This window comes from Micrasema longulum, unplaced genomic scaffold (assembly GCF_059751315.1).
Source record: "Micrasema longulum isolate JH-2025_06_02 unplaced genomic scaffold, ASM5975131v1 h1tg000198l, whole genome shotgun sequence".
Taxonomy (NCBI): Eukaryota; Metazoa; Arthropoda; class Insecta; order Trichoptera; family Brachycentridae; genus Micrasema; species Micrasema longulum.
This window is the reverse complement of record NW_028277403.1, coordinates 26,606-43,890: the sequence shown is the minus strand read 5'-3', so window position 1 is coordinate 43,890 and position 17,285 is coordinate 26,606. Positions and strand designations below refer to the sequence as shown.

The 17,285-nt window shown below is 33.1% G+C and overlaps 1 protein-coding gene across 1 annotated transcript in view; it reads right to left on the bottom strand.

Annotated features, from left to right (window-relative positions):
* Nucleotides 1–11,926, bottom strand: part of bru3 (CUGBP Elav-like family member bruno 3) — a 220,584-nt gene extending 208,658 nt beyond the window's left edge. Inside the window, exons 1-2 of the mRNA XM_088243269.1 lie at nucleotides 11,835–11,926; nucleotides 8,378–8,503 (exon numbers count right to left, since the gene is read on the bottom strand). Coding sequence (XP_088099395.1) covers nucleotides 8,378–8,483 — 106 coding nt within the window. The 5' untranslated portion in view covers nucleotides 8,484–8,503; nucleotides 11,835–11,926. The remainder of the gene's footprint in view (nucleotides 1–8,377; nucleotides 8,504–11,834) is intronic.
* Between the last annotated feature and the right edge of the window lie 5,359 nt (nucleotides 11,927–17,285).

Sequence of the window (17,285 nt, the reverse complement as noted above, 5' to 3'; positions counted from 1 at the left end):
TTGCACACGAAGCTGATGAATTATACGCCCTGCGAAGAATAATTACTCTGTTACTCTTCTACTTGAATGCACATAAAGCTTAGAATCCCCGACTCGTATCTTTACTTGAAAAACAAATTATACTTTCATAATTAAAACAAAAGAATGATGATTGATTTAACAATATAAAAACGCTGTTTTAGATGTCGTTTCGTGTAGAGATATAAATTAAGAAAAAAGCGTGTCCTTTTTGGTAGTAAATATAAAGATTTACAATGATTACACTGAAAAACCATTTCCTTTATTTAAAAAAAAAATATGTTTGAAAAAATGATGCCGTTCATATTTTTACAAATAAATACGAAAGTACCAAAAAACCAAAAAAAAGTATAAAAACCTCCAACATTATTTTGTTTTAAATATTTATCTATGTTTATATGTATTTTTTTGGGTCATCCATCCCGTGTTAATTAAATTTTTTCCGATGTTTCAATCTTTAGGGTAAACTGTTTACCCTGAAGATGGCTCCTGCAATGGTAACCGAAACGACGGAACGAATTCAACTTACACTAGATCACGAAAAAAAATAAACATATTGATAACAGTGGCCGTGAATAACTACGCATCTAGTTATTTATTTAAGTTGCTTTTGTAAAACTGGAAATAATTTAGATAATTTTAAGCAATAAGGGTGAAATTGTATGTATCTGTGAAACATGATTACAAGATCAATCATGAAGTTATCGTTTTCATAATTAAATCAATATTAAGATTACATTTTTTCCTACCAAGATACTGATTTGATTTAAGAAATTTATTACATACACATGATTGATTGAAATATATGTTTAAGTAATAATTTTTGTTCTTGTCATTTTTTAATATCTTGTATCCTAACTCAAAACATAACTATTGGCCTCATTGAGTTAGGAATACGTTATTATTTTATCAATAAATGTATTAGAATAAATAAATTAAAAATAAACAAATAAATTGTCTCGTACGAAAATCTTCTCTCCGAAAGGATTTATTTGTTTTTCTGTGGCGTTAAATTTGCCGTAAGGGTTGAAAAAATATTTATTTATAATATTGTGAGCCATATTTTATCTTAATTGAATTGAAAGTGTGTTGTAGAGTTGTAGAGGTTTATCTGCCCCACAAAGGCAAGAAGAGCTTTTCAAATTCGAATTTGAAGGGAACAACAAATACTTTGAAGATATATACATACTGACGTCACCCCTTCAGAATAAACTAGAGGGGAAGGTTACAATAGAAGAGTCTGTTCGGCATTTCGTTACTAGGAAGTATTTGGCCTGCCAACTGCTGGAGGTTGATGCTTGTACCCGGCCCGGGATTGAAGAGGTAATAATGTCACAGCGTGCCTCTAGTTAACTTACCTGTCATCCCCCTATCCCTAAACAACAAATATAAAGGAGAGTAGAAAATAATAAACGTATCTTTAAGACAACGCCTTCCTAACTATATTTTTTCATTATGTTTCAAATAGACAAACGACTCTCTGTGAACGGAATTACAATTCGTCGTAAACTTTTTGGTCAAGCTAAATATTTTTCAAAACGCGAGCACGCATAAAAGCCGTTATGGATCCAGTGTCAAATAAATTCCTATTTATTATTGTATCATGCGACTCTTCGCTGTAATAAATAAAAATCACTGCTGAACTCGGCCACCAATTTCTGAAGTAAAAATGTGTTATTCTTAATATGTGTTCAAGTTAATCTGAAACAAACGGTGAAATGTTTTTGCCTCGTCGCCACGAATTGTTAGGCGCAATATCTACCTTAGTCTGGAGCCGAGATTAATTGGCAAAGTTTTATTTATTCCAACAGTGTAACATTCTATGCCGTGAGATTCCTAGTAATGTTACATCGGAAGAATGGCTTATAAATTCTCTAACAACACCCCTGGGCCAAATACGCCCGTTATGTATTGCGTACATCTCGCTTTAATTTTTTGTTTAATAAAAGAGACTAAAAAAAGACCGCCCACTTTCACGCAACCATGAAAAACGCATCCATAATTTTTTTTAAACGATAATAATTTCGTCCAGTTTAAAATAATTTGATATATTTTCAGAATTATGGTGGTTTTTAAAGATTTGTGCTAGTAAAACGCATAATAACTTAAATAAGAGTAGTAAACGTAATATTTTGTTTTTATTTCATTCATTACTTATGATAAGCTGTTTTAGATATAAATTATTTAGTACAATTACATAAATAACAAGCAATTAAAGACAAGCAACATAAAAAAAATTAAGAAAGTACAGTCCATTCAAATCTTAAATAAACATTGCTTTTCTGTAGGAGGCAGAATGTTTTCCAATAAAATATTTTAGTGTGCCTACTAACAGAAGCGAAATTCGTATGTTTAATTTGTTCAACGGCAGGCACTCATAACTTAACATAGGCATATTAGAAATTTGAATGCACTATTTAGAATTGAGAAATAAAGTACAGAAAAATATATCGAAATATACAAGGGAGAAAATGGTCTACAAGATAAAGGTAAAAAAAATACAAGCTAAACAAACATACGTGTATATTTATTGGAAAAAAAGGTATCTGCGTTTTTATGATTTACCCAAATATTTGAATTTTGGTAGCTATTTTCAACGAGTTGTAAATAACTCACTAATAGAAAATAGGAAAAAAAAAAACAGTTTCTTATAATCTATGTTGGCTTTTACAGATTATTAAAACTGTTTGTTAGTATTCATTGATGATTGGTACGGAAAATAATAAACAGAAAAAATAATACTTTTTTTTACACATAATATTTGCTATTATTACAAAAACCTTACTTTACAACACTCTTATTAGGTACTATCAATTTTCTAGGTTATAAATATCACAAACTTAATGAGAAATAACTATAATACAAAACGTGTTGTCCGGATGTTCATTAAAATTTTTGTTTTGGTAGTACTTTTTAGATGTAGTATTTTTAAAAATGTGCATGTTTCCACGTTATATTTCTTGTATTCCAACTCAACACAGGGCTCTTGGCCTCATAAAGTTAATGAAACGCTATTCTTTTTTCTGTAATACTGATATTTATATGAAAATATAAAAATAAAATAGAAAAAAATGTATGTACAATGTAAAAATGTAAACCCATCCAAAAGACAAATTATGTTTGCGGGTAGTCAAAGATTGCTTAGTAAGCTAGACTTATCTTCACTTAATTCTCTTAATGTCAATGGTACCAATATTTAATACAAAAAATCCGTAAAAAAATCTAGGAGTACAAATGGATGAACATCCCTGCTGGCGAGCAAATACAAATGAATTAAGCTGCAAAATATTTTTCAGTCTACATTCACTTAGAAGGTTGCAAGAATTCTTACCCATCAACACTAAATGCACCCTTGTACAAGCATAACTACTGCACATTCTAGATTACGCTGATGTTTCCATGACTGATTTAAGTTGTGAGCAACTCGATAAACTTGAACGACTTCAGAATACATGCATAAGGTACATTTTTGGTCTTAGGAAATATGACCACATTTCTGATTATCGTAGGCAACTGAAATGTTTCAAAATTAGACAGCGGAGAGACTATCACTCCCTCTCACTTCATAGTCTTAACGCTCCTATATACCTGCGTGAAAAATTTCAACGCTTATCAGTTCATGGTTTACCTCTTCGTTCTAATTCTCACGGCACTCTTTTAATACCCATCCACAATTCCTCTTTCTTCTCTAATTCATATAGTGTCCATGCGGCTCGACTGTGGAATGATCTCATATCCACCATCAAAGATGTTACTACATTATCTCTGTTTAAATCACGTCTGAAGAAACATCTCTTTTCTATTCCTTAATCATTCCTCCTTTCCTTTTTCCTCTTTTTTCCTTTTTCCCATAGAATAATTGTTTTGATTTAAAGTAATTTATAAACAAATACGTTTATTTCAATTTTTTTATATCTTTAGCTTTTTAATCTTTATTTTCTATTGAATATGTTCTGTAACTTGAATTATAATAATAAAACTTTTATTCAATTGGTTCGTTGGAAGAAATTGCCATTTGGTAATAAGCCCGCCAATGTCAAAATAACATTATATACAAAAAAGTTAAATAGAAAAGAAAATAAATAATAATGGCATTAAAAATATGCGATATCTGTGTTTTTTATCTTTTTAAATGTCTGATAGAAATGACTGATTCGGTTCTGTACGCGGTGTGATACAGGGACGAACGACTGGATTTATAGTGCGGCATTACTGTGGCAATAACTGAGTAATGACGTCAATATGAACCCAGAAGGGTATCCGGACCTAACCCCAAATAGTGTGCTGTACAAGGTATGACGTAATCCCTTGACCACGTGACTAGTTCAGTAAATCTTGTTTTATTGTAGGAACCATGCACATACTGCCGTTAGCCCGTTTATGCATCAGCACCGTTAGTTCAATAATTATAAACTTGTGAAAATCACAACAAAGATTTAGAATTTAGGTATGGAAAACTTTTTTTTCAAAAAAAAATTACGTACGTCTAATGCCCTCCTACCCAGATCCGGCTTATAGGTTTAAGAGGTCTTTTGGTTTCTTTTCAGATCCAAACATTGCAAAAACAAAATTTTATGTTTTTTAGAAAGATTTTTAAAATATTTTTAAAATGTTATTTGTTTACTTAAGATTCAGGTTATTTAGAGATTACATTAAGTGTTTTTAATGCTGATATTACTGTCAGTGTACTTCAGTATATAATGTCAGTTTGTCTGTCACGCTCAATCGAATTATTCGAATTCTGATGGCAAAAGGGTATGTTAGTTTATAAGCTTGTTACTTAACTAGGAGAAACAAGTCTGATCGGGCAAACCAGAGCCGTTGCTATTCCTCCACCAGCCATTCTGTAAGAGTTTGTACAGATCAATATTAACGTTAATTTTTACGTTTTAAAGACACATGTTTAAATTTTTAAATGGCTTATGTAACTATAAATAATAATCGTCTGGTTAAAATAAATATGGTAACTAAAAAATCTTGTGTATCTTAAAAACCGATACTTTAAAAAAGATTTAAGGACCATAAAAAAGTATCCCTTAACAAAATAGATGTCGCCAAACAAACATGCAAGGGAATGATATATACGAGTATGTATAATATTAAAAACCTATACGAAATAATAATAAATACTCAAACGAAATCTATTACCAATAGGTAAAAGGGTGAATATTACACGGTGTTCTTTGTATCCAGGCTGATGAATAATAAAGTTCTGTGTGTGGAATAGAACCAGAATCCCAGCCGTTGGCAGAACATGAGCTCTATAAATGCATACACTTACACACACATATATATATACTGATATCTATCCTGCGTCTTTTAATATACCACTTTCATATATTACGGCGTCCACCGTCAAACTTGTGTCCGGTATATAGACGCAGGATAGAAATTATGTTTTTTCAGCTGATTATTTTTCCCCAATGCCCATTTGGCGTTAAACCGAAAGAAGTTGGATATAATAGTCGATTTCGTTAACAAGAAAAATATCTAGAAAAAAGCTAACGGGATTTTTAATTGACATAATAATTACTTGGCCGTGTGGACACGGGCGATTAATTCTAACCCCATCTATTGACAGATACTGAAAGCTAGCTGTTCTAAAAGGAACTATGGCCCGTGAAGTACCAACCCCGCATAGTCACCCTCTCCCCTTTCGGGTGGGTCGTGTAAAATATTACAGGTCTTTACTTTTATGATGCTCTTATCCGAAGCCGATTTCTAGAGCCGATCGCTTTCCTAAATTAACTCGGTAATTCTCATCACTTTTTGAGGAAGGCGGGAAGGAGAGATTTGTCGAACGCTCCAGAACAATGGATACTGACAGTGAATAAAAACGCAGCTAGCCCCTTAAACCCTTTAAAAAATAATGCAAAGTTGCATGTAGCCTAATATAATTTTCTGTTGCCGGGTGGATGAAACAGTTTTGCTAAGTGCTTTTGACTCGATGGCTACTTTCAGGCAAATATCCCAAAAAGTATATTGGGTGGAGATAATTCCGCCTTCTAGTGAAATCGATTATTGGTGCGATCAACTACCGTGTTTGATGAGGCTTGATGCTTAGTGATAACGGTTATCACTAGAGCCCTCGCACGGTACTGCAATAATGAATCTCTTAGAAATTTCTATGGGCAGGTTCTGTAGTGCAGCAACTTTACGGATTGTGTAAATGTGATGTATTACATCACAAAAGAAGGAAAATCTTCATTGGACCATTAATGTGAATTTAAATAAACTTTAGAATGTGAAAACATTCGCTTTCTACCTAATAACCTGTTATTTTGACGACTAAGGATTGGAGAAGGAGATTTCGCAATGAATGTAAAAAAACTCTTTATTCTGTAGCCTAGCTCTTCAATGACCTAACCTTTGGGGGAAAAAAAATATTACGGGATTCTATTACAATATATCTAAACAGGTTGCAGTGACGTCAAGAGCTTGTTTACCACTGATCCCTATCTACAAAAATAAGAATGAGGAATGCCGTGTTTGATGTCTCATGTTCGATACCCGGCAGGGTCGACGTGAAATATTGGCGTGTGAAGGTGGTTTTTCACAGCAATAATTCACTCTGCACCTGAACTAGACTGGCAATTGAAGCGCAATAAACGGGCTGATCACCGTACCTAACATGTATCGAAAATTGGAGTACCAATGCGATGCTCTGTGCACCACTGGTAGCAGGTTGGGTAATAATGATGATGATAGCTTAAGTTAGGTACTCCGATAAAAGTATTTAACAAACCTACAAGAATAAAAACACCTACAAACCAGGCGTTTGTTGGTTAGATGCGCTGCTGTAGAATGAAGCCCCTGGAACGGGCATTCATTTGCATATGTGGAACCCCAGAGTTTCATTAATATGAAAATTTGATTCAATATTTTTTTTTTCCAAAACAGCATTTTTGACCTAAAAAATGCAATCATTTTATAAGTAAATGTAATGTCAACGTATCGAGGACTCGCAGATTAAGGATCCAAGGTTTTTTTTATTTTTATATAGGAGTTGGTTTATTATTTACATTGCCTTTTCAAAAGTGGATTTTTCTGCAATTATAATAAAGTCTAAAATAACAGAAATATTTCTCTCTAATATAAAAAATCTACGATTTAAAAACATTTTGTTTATTATACGATAAAAAAGTGATTTTCTGAAAAGTGGTATAAATTTCGTTATAAAAACGACCGATTCAAATTCTTTGCTAAAAAAATGTATTATATTTTTCTTCTCTGTCATTTGTATTCTTCACTTTGACGTATTTTCTAGGCGCGCTGTCATTTGATACATTTGAAATATGTCGAACAGTTATATTAATTTGATTAAAAATGAGGTTACATTTTACGCTGTCCATCTAATTTTACATCCCACTGTCCTATGCTGTCCGGGGCATTCGTTCGGGTGATAAAACGAAGTAAGCCCGCTTCATTTACAGCAAGTGCACAAATGACGTGCACCTGTTCCGTTTTATACCTTTATTAAAAGTGCAATAAAATGTCCGTAAATGTGGGATGTCCCTACGAGTGTTGTGTTTTGGTCGAACGGTAAAACCGCACGATAACAGATTTTATCGTCTGCCTTTTTATCGTCGCTCTTTTTCGCAGTATTTTCGCAATATTTATTATACATTAATATTAACGTGATGGCTCAAACCAATAATGTAAGAAGGGCATAAGTTTGGATTTGTCAAGTTCTGATATCAACCATCGCCAAGAAGTTACATAAAAACTATGAAATTCAAGTACACGAACTAATTTTTTTCGGACACTTAAAATTTATTTTTAAAATACTTAAAAATCAATAAACCAAAGTTTATAAAACGCATTCATAATAATATCCAATTTTTCAAAATATGTCGGTTTTTACGAGATATTTTAAAGTAGACAGATAATAAAAGAATTCGGAGATTCTTAACATCTTTTTGATCTTCAAAGCACCTATTTAAATTTATTGGAAATTTACCGAGATACTTCCAAAAGCTTTGCAAAAACATATTTAAATAGGAATGGAAAAAGAATTCTCTCTAATGTCAGGTAGTCTTACTGCTCAAACCACCCTGAGTGAGCGTTCGTTCCCGGATCGTAGGGGTAGTTTTGGGTGAATAATAAATTTCGAGATGGTACGGCGATATCACTTCAGGAGCACTTAATTTTGCATGAATGCGATGAAATTTAACGTTTTAAACTGCGGCTAGGATGTAATCAAAGCACAGCGCTCTCAGGCGGTCGAGAAACGTTTCACGATCTCGGCAAACACACCCTAATGAATAAGTTAGGCGAGCAGTGCCGAATTGTTATCGGGCTTCTTCGGTGATCTTGTTACCGGGACTTGATGGATACGGCAATAAAACATTTCTCTTACCTTTACTGGTACCGTCGGGGCCACGCAGGATAGTACACTCCTCTATAGTGCCGAATGGAGCGAAGAGTTGGCGAACATCTTCTTCAGTCTGTTGCTTGCTGAGCATGCCAACGAACAGCTTTCTGTCTGCTCCGCCACAGCACATAAAGGGAAAAACCAAATTCGTATTAGTACCTCGCTACAGTCGCATCATTGGATCTATTCAACAACCAAACAAGTTTACAAACAATAATCATTCAAGCTCGATGGAATTGACAGTAGAACGGGTCTTTCTGTGAGGTGATGAAAGTGGAACCTTGGAAAATAAAAGGTGTTAATATGGCGTGAAGATGTGATGAGTTGTTATTACGACATGAAGATTTTTTCAAAGTGAAGCTGAGATAAAATAATGTTCTTTGAGTGGCCTTTGGCAAATTGTATGTGTTATATATATAACTACCAAACTCAGATGCAGGTAAACAAAACCATTAATAATATTGATCTAGTGGGTTGCAGTATATTAAAATAGCTATAGAACATGAAACACACGATTATGAGTATAATTTTGAGTTTCTCATAGGGGGATTAATGTAAGTGTTTGAGACGAATTTTGAAACGTTCTTATAATTAAGGCCAATTATTAAATCCCTATTTTCAGCCGATCGGGTTGTAATGCTCTGCGTTTCATATTCCTTGGAAATAATACTCAAGTTTCTAAATTGTAAAGCGCAAATGATAATACAATCAGCATTTCTAGATATAAGAATCTAGAAATAAAAGTGACAGAAAAATTAATATTGTTTACAGAGCCAACACATATTTAGTACGTATCGCGTTCCTGGAGACTGATATATGGATGTATCTTTCCTGACATAATTTCAATACTGATAGTCGCTGTTTACTTATGTCTTCATTACTATGTAATGTGTAGTCCTAAGGGCCAGGAGATCATAATGTGGAGGGCGATAACAATCTCAACGGCAATATTGACAACCGGGGACAAGTGTGAGAAGGTAAATATTCCCTCAACCCACATAAATAATACTTTACTACCGAAACCTTAATCCTCACATTGGGAATTAAATATTTGTTTTATCATGACTAATATCCAGATCTTAATTAAATTCGGGATTCGAATGTACAGTGTTCATAATGATTACCAATTGATTTTGTAATATCGATAGAGTAGAACAATAACAAATTTTTCATTTAATTTTTTTTTTAATAAAAAGAGAAAGTAAGTTGTCGCTGAGCCTTCTATTATAAATAATATTATTTTTAATCTGAACAAGATACCCGTCTTTATTGAATTTAAATATACACACTTCGCGTTCTCGGATTTGTTTATTCTATCTGGTTCCACTCACAAAGGGTTCTACTTTGAAACAAATATTATTTCGGTGGTACTCGAGGCAAATTGTCCAACGTTATCGCGGGTCCGCGAAGTTTTCTGCCTAATATGGAGTACGTACTGCAGACATAGACGGCGAGAACCAGGAGACTTCTACGGGGTGTGGATTGTTCCGCCTCACGCCCTGTGAGACAACTGCCGGAGATGGATGAACGAACAGAGTTTAGCAATTATAAATTCATAACTTCGAAGGAGAAACTTCGAATAGATAACTATGAATAATGGATTCCCACGGCGGGGGAAACATGACTGAGCGGGAATGCCATTTAAATGTGAACGGCCATACTTATAATTATTATTATTGTGGTGCGCCATACGCCGCGCCGCGCCGCGCCGCGCTGCTTGTACCGAGCAATCTAAGCCGCAACTCATATTCCTCCGATTGCGGTTTTCGCAGTAAACTTGGCGTGTTGTTTGAAGCAGTTAATGTAGACAAATTATATTTCAAGTTTAGCAAACTTCTCAATACCAATTTTCTCGGTGCTAAAGATTTTCAATTATCTTTTCTTCTCGGGGGTTGTGCACATTTTTGTTTATTTGGCTTAAATAAAGAATAATGTCACGTTTTTATCTCGTTGCAGTTACTCGTGTAATTGTTTAAATGTATGTAGTTTTTGTAGTTCCTCAAAAACTGCCAGGAAAGACAAAGAGAACGGCGCACTGGAAGCGCCGAGTACAGTGGACCTCGTCTCAGTCGAGTGATTACCAACGAGACCTGGCGGTAAAATAATGGACCCGAGTAATTCGGTAAATGTTTGCGAAACTTCTTCATCCAATCTCAGCATGATCAGGGAGGGCAGGCGGGGGAGAATACGCCCGGGGCGTTTTTGTTTCCAACTCACTTCTTGCCGTCAAAAGTTTATTGTTTGTTCTTTAATAATCTTTAATATTTACAAAGGAGCGTCATTACTGTCCGCACAGATGGAGTTGAAGTTTTATTTAAAATTATTTTGACGAAAATCTCGACATTAGTTCGAGATTGTGTGGGGCGTGTTCCCATTTATTCCCGCCTTTGAGTGCCTACATTACTAAAGTGATTAGTCCCGAGTGGCTTTATTCCACAATGGGCCGGCGCATTTTGTCGCTGATTTCAATGTCTACTCATTTATAACGAGAGACTTTATCATTTTATTCGCACTTGCTTTGCTTTTTCCTCCATATCCAATAGCTTTTTACGAGTTGCCATTTGTTTTGTCGATTTTTCGGCACACTTCAATTCCAGGTGATGGTCTCGAGTCCTAAATAAATACACATAAATTAGCATACGTTCTAGGTCACTCACATTACGCTATGACAGACAGTATTCCGAATAAAACAAATAAAAACGAAATAATAATTCGCCACCGCAGTGTGATGATGTGAAGTTGTAAATAATAAAGCACATAACTTCTAGTGAAAAATCAAATTAAATAATGTAAGACAAACATCGACATACGTTCGAGCTTTAGCCGGTGAGACAACATATTAAAGTAATCTTATTAAGTAATATTTAACGTAAAGAAAGAAAACAATATTGACATGATAAAAAAATCGTATCACTACACCACGAACAACAACCTAGAGCACGCACGACACGGAGAATACAGTAGTCCACAGCATGCTGACACAGTTTCAGGTCTCTCGCGTCCGTGGGTCAAGTCCCGAGCTCCGAGCTCCATAGATTTATGGCGAATGGCCTGCTATTGGAACGGTCCCATTTATCCCCCTCGCTCCTTTTCGTATTTAAATAGAAAAAAACGCGAATCAAACGAGAGGTCACACTGAGGTGCCGTTAATGGCGGGGTTTAGAGCGACATTGATTTATACAGCCGCAGATATTGAACACATCGCGAAACAAATGAGCTGACTTCCGAACGGCAAACGATCCCATTAACTAAATTTATCACTCCCCCAAATAAATGCATTTTATAAACAAATTGACGTCGGTATAACTTTATTTAGAAGAAGACGGGATAAATTACACCGCGTTCGTCATGTAATGATTTACGATGCGTTTTTTGACCTAGACGCGAGACCCGAAACTGTGAAGTTCCATGGCTTGTGGCTGTCGCTTCGCTTTGGTCTTACTTTGACCAGGGGTGACTCCTCGTTGGTGGCGCAGCGGGACCTAGCCTCGCCGCCCTTCGCCCCTCGCGCAGCCCGTACCCGCCTCGCGCCCTGCAATAACAACAAGCACAGCTGCAGCCGCCCTTGGCACGGCTCTCGCGGCCACTACCACTACCAAGCTCTCTCGAATTGATCAATCACGGAGGAATAAGTAAAAAATACACTCGGCAACTGGCCTTTGGTCAGCCGTCAGAATACTTTGTGTGTAAATAATTTAGTTTGTGACAGGCGAAAAATCAAACGAAAGAGCTTAGTGGCATTTACATTTCAAAAAAATCTGCACCACAAACCACCGAATTTTGAAAAAGATTCCTTGAAATAAAATAATTTAATATATTGAAATCCATTTGATTCATTAAGTGCCAATCGTATAATTTTATGTGTACATGATAAAATGCTTATTCTAATTAAATTTCTAATAATTTCAAAAATAGCAATAAATATTATGAATAAAAAAGCGTACCAAGTATATTTTCCATCGCCAGCAATATTCTGTTGAAGCATGCATAGAAACAATGTTTATATATATTTAGTTAAACTCTACGCTAATATTATGTTGAATTTTTTTATTATATGCAGATGAGTTAATTGATTAATTTCATGTATTTTAGAGATGGGAAAGTGTTTTTTTATGGTGGAGTAATAAATTTTGCAGATTGTCGACGTAAAATTTGCTTGTGGTGGGGTGGAAATATCGTCATCATTCTCATATTCACTAGATGGTTCTTTCAATTAAACGAGAGTTGAGGGGGGTGTAATATACCGTCGGACAAAAATGCCCATTCCACGTATTTTGTCACGAGCCTGGACTCGAGGGCGGTATTACTGAACGTTTCCAGTACGTGCGAGTACATACTGTAGATAGACATATCTCCCTTCGGAGTGCGCCAGTAATGACTCTGTAAATTGAGATAATTTTACACTGGAGTGGAGATTCAGGAAGCTCTGGTCCACACACGAAACTTTCCATGTTCATTCTATATTATATTACAAAATAAGGGAATGTTTCCGCGCCTAGCATTATTTGCGTGTTATGTAATGTACCTTGGTAATGTTTAAGTAAATTTCAAATATTTGTTTACAAGCACTGATTGACTCGAGTTAACATTACGTGATAACCCAAAAACGTTTTTTTCTTATACGAGTACAAATTAAAATCAATACTATCAAAGCATTTTTTTACAAACTATAATTTTTCATTGCTTAGTATTTATTTATTTAATTATTTTATTTTATTTACATATACGGAAAATCTGCCCTTTACAAAAGTCCAAAATATTACCATAATGGTTTAATAATTTAAATAAAAACGTAAATTACCTTTTACCCAAGATTTATAAACAAAAATTAAACCTCAAAATTATACAAGATATTTGGTAGAAAGTTTAAACAATTTAAGAATAAATGTAAAAATCAAATAAAATAATAAAATATTACAAAGTAATATAATAAGAAAAGTACTGTTTTATACAGCTGGACAAAGTGAACAAAAAATTGTATATATTATGGAATGTATAAATAGAAAAAATATATAAACCATTCATTATCTTTTGAAAGGTTTGTTCTATGGAAACAGTATTGTTTTTGGCGTTGATTAACTTATTCTACCGACAAAATATTATTTATTTTCTTATAATTTATTTTGGTGTATTTTGTTATTTTATGTTAACTCATGTTTCAAGTTTAAACATTTATGATGTCCTTTGCGTTTACATATATTTGTCTTTGTTTTGTTTTTTTGAATTTTGTTTCTTTGCACAAGTGTTTTATTTATTTGATAATAAAATAAAACCATATGTTTTATAACATTCATTTAAAAAAGTTATTTCTTTTTTTAGTCATAATCTATTGTTGATAATAATATTTTACACTTCTTTTGTTAAGGTTGTCTGGGGTTTTATGTTTAGTTCATTAAATAATTTAAGTCACTAGTAGGGTTGCAACTGTCCTTGTCTCGTTATATAATGTTCTATGTGATATTGAATTGATATTCTCATTTTATGTTTATTATTTTTTTCCGAGTTTTTGTTATTTATCTACAATTACATCAACAGCAAAATTATGGATGAATTTTTAAGATTTTAATTCAAAAGTTTGGTAACGTTTAAATGTTTAATTTTTATAACTTTTTTAACTCTTGCGTGTCCATGATGTAACACGAGTCTACATACGATACAAAATTTGGCATATATTTATTTTTTTGGATCAAATTATTAAGTTGCATTTTTTGTAATCTTAAAATGAATCGGATTAAATGGATCACATCGGATTTGAAAAAAAAAAATTATAACTATGCCGGATTTTAATACTAATAATATTTATCCTTACTATGCAAAGAATAATCATCCCACAGTAAATCTTACTCACTATAAGCAAATAGTTCGAGAATAAAACTTATAACAAGGAAGACAGAGACACTGTTCTGTGGCTGGTGTTTGTGTGGAAGAGACAAAATAATAAACCCGTTCAAGATCAATCAGCCGGTTATTGGCAGTAGACGAGAGTACACTCTACTTATATGAATCACGTAAATTATATTATTATTTTATTAAGAATTGGAAAAATAATTATTTAACTATATTTTTTCTTCAAATGTCTGAACTTCAGAATATTTTGTCTTTAGATTAAGGTAACACGATGTTACATCACAGCGTGTAAAGGAACTTTGTAGCACAGCCTTTTAAGAGTTAATCATTTCTTTAGGAGACGTTAAATAAGGAAGGTCATATTATGGTTACTTTAATATTTTATATCTCCGTCGTCGTAGTCTGTTTGTCATTTTGGTTTTCTATTTTCTAAAATTGTTATTTTATGATTAGTATTTTTTAGTTAAATGGATTAGCTATTGAATAAATAAACAAATGTTGGTTATTTTGTTTCTTAATTTACAGACAGTTTATTTAATATAACATATTTTCCAATTTTAAAGTAACAGTCTTAATTTACAAGCCGTATTTTTATTTTTTAAATGTCAAATTGTGTTTACGAAAAAATGAATTTTTAAGAAAAAAAATTAACAGCGGGTAGTTATACATTTTTAAACTGCCGAAAAAGCATTAATAAATAAATCTTGAAATAAAATTAATTATACCTTTGATGAATTTTATATCTTGAAGCTTTTTCCAGCAGAAAAAAAAAGGAACTTACAAAAGGAAAAGTTAAAAAAAAACGAATGTGATAATTTTTTATTTTTTTTAGCTCTTTTACTTCACAAAAACCAACAGATGTAAGAATTAAATAAAATAAATGTTAAACATAGGGAGTAACGTAATTGGTACATAGTGTGTAAAGTGGCCATTAAAACCAGCCAATGACAGGTCGTAAGCTCTGTTAATGCCTAGACACCCATATTCCTGTACGTAAAATGATCTTTACTTTTGGTGTTATATATCAATAAAATAATACATTAAGTATAATTGCAAGTAAAGAAGTACTTCATCACTTACTTGCTATACGCGCCAGGGTACTTTTAGTTTTCCCTGACTGCAAAAATAAATGCATTCAGATATTAAATGCTTTAACAGTCGTTTTACGAGTTTTGTGGGTCGTAGATCAAGCAAACAATAAAATGAAAGTCCCGTATAAACTCCACAAGCATCAATATCGCAGGCGCAGAAATGTCGCTAAGGAAATAAGGGAAATTAAGAACTCGTATACATTTTCCGCTTATTGTAGTCCAAGAAGAATTATGGCCGCTTCGCGATTTTTACTGCCTACCCTATACTTTATGCCTGTAATTTACTTTAAAACAGTTTCGCTCGCTGTATAATGCGCGAACATCCTTTGATATATGAAAACAAACCCTTTTAGTTGAGTTGACTTGTTTACAGGTAGGTGTTTTTATGCAGACTACATACCGAGCAGCGACAAAATATTTCCAAAAACAGGGAAACAAATTAATTGAATTGCCGAGCAAAAAGCACGGTGGAACAATAAGTTGTAATCAACGCTTATTTGAAAATTATTTTGAAGAGAAAGTTGGCATAGCAATGAAATGTAGAAACATTAACGAAATTTTGAGTCAGAATTTCGCATCCGTTGAAGTTCAAATGTTCGTAACTAAATTTGGTTGTTGAAAAGTGAATTACATAAGGCGAAGAGATTATCATTAACCTTTGATGATTTTCAACATTTTTTGCTTTGGGTTTAGTTCGTGGAAGAATACAGTTCTTTGTGTGAAAAAGAACCAAAACCCTAGACAAGAGTGTTCAACGCGATAGCTGCTATTACGAAAAAAATCCTGAATTTGGAAATTGACTTGAGATAAAACCGCCCCGTGGAACAATAGTTGAAGCGTTCACCTACAATTTTTGAGGTCCAGGGTTCGATTTCTGGCAGGATGGAGGTTAAATATTAGTACTGAAGGTTTTTTGAACTGCGACATTTCATTGTTCTCGGACTGGTACCTTAAGCAAAAGACTGATCACTTTATCTTCATGTAACAGAACGCTTCATTTGCTTTACGAACGCAGTGCTCTATGAACTTACGAAGCAGAAAGGGGGATATCGATTATTTCAATTCACAATAGTGCAACACAGAATAAAGTTCTTTTGAAGTCAAAATATTTTTTTCCATATTTTTAGTCTAAACATAACGAGAACTATTCACATCTTTGGAGACTCGTTTAGGAAATAAAAAAAAAGAGGATTATATAATTATTATTTTTTAAACATGCATTGAGTTCCTTTTTTTCTATTTCTTTCTTATTTGTTTATTGCAATACATTTAATTTTTTGCTTCATTTATAAAAAAATACAAATTAAATTACTTATAATGTTTGTAGCTCCCATGCTGTTAACAGTTAAAAAGGATAACTGGTCCAGTTATATTTTGTTTGATATGTGTCCATGTAAGTGTTGCTAGTAATTTCTTTTGTTAAAAAAAAATAACTAAATATTCCATCATAATATTCAAAATAAAACTATGTAAATGATAGGAAAGAATAAGTGTTTCTACAAAGGATTATTCTTCGTTTTAAATTCATTGTACTTCATAACTTTAATTTGTGTAATCCGGTTATTGGTTCTGAACCCAAAAAACATATTTTATTGTTAACTCTAAATGAGTAGAACCACTTTTGATTAACAAAAATATATATATAAAAAAAACTACCTGAAAACCGTTACATTCATCATCTAGTTTTTTTTTAAATAGACGCATAATAACTAATATTTATCTACATGTTTTTTTTTAATTTGGGATCGGTTGTACACTATATAATGGTTTTCAAATAAATATTTTGTATATTTTCACTACAAATAACGAAGTCACAATAAAACCGATAAGATCATCGAAAAAATAGCTTAATAGGAATTTATTATTTTTTCATAAAATGTCTTCATAAATTATAAGTCCCTCCCAGCATCCTTAGTACTTTTGCCAACTATTTGGAAAGGTTAATAATATGAAAT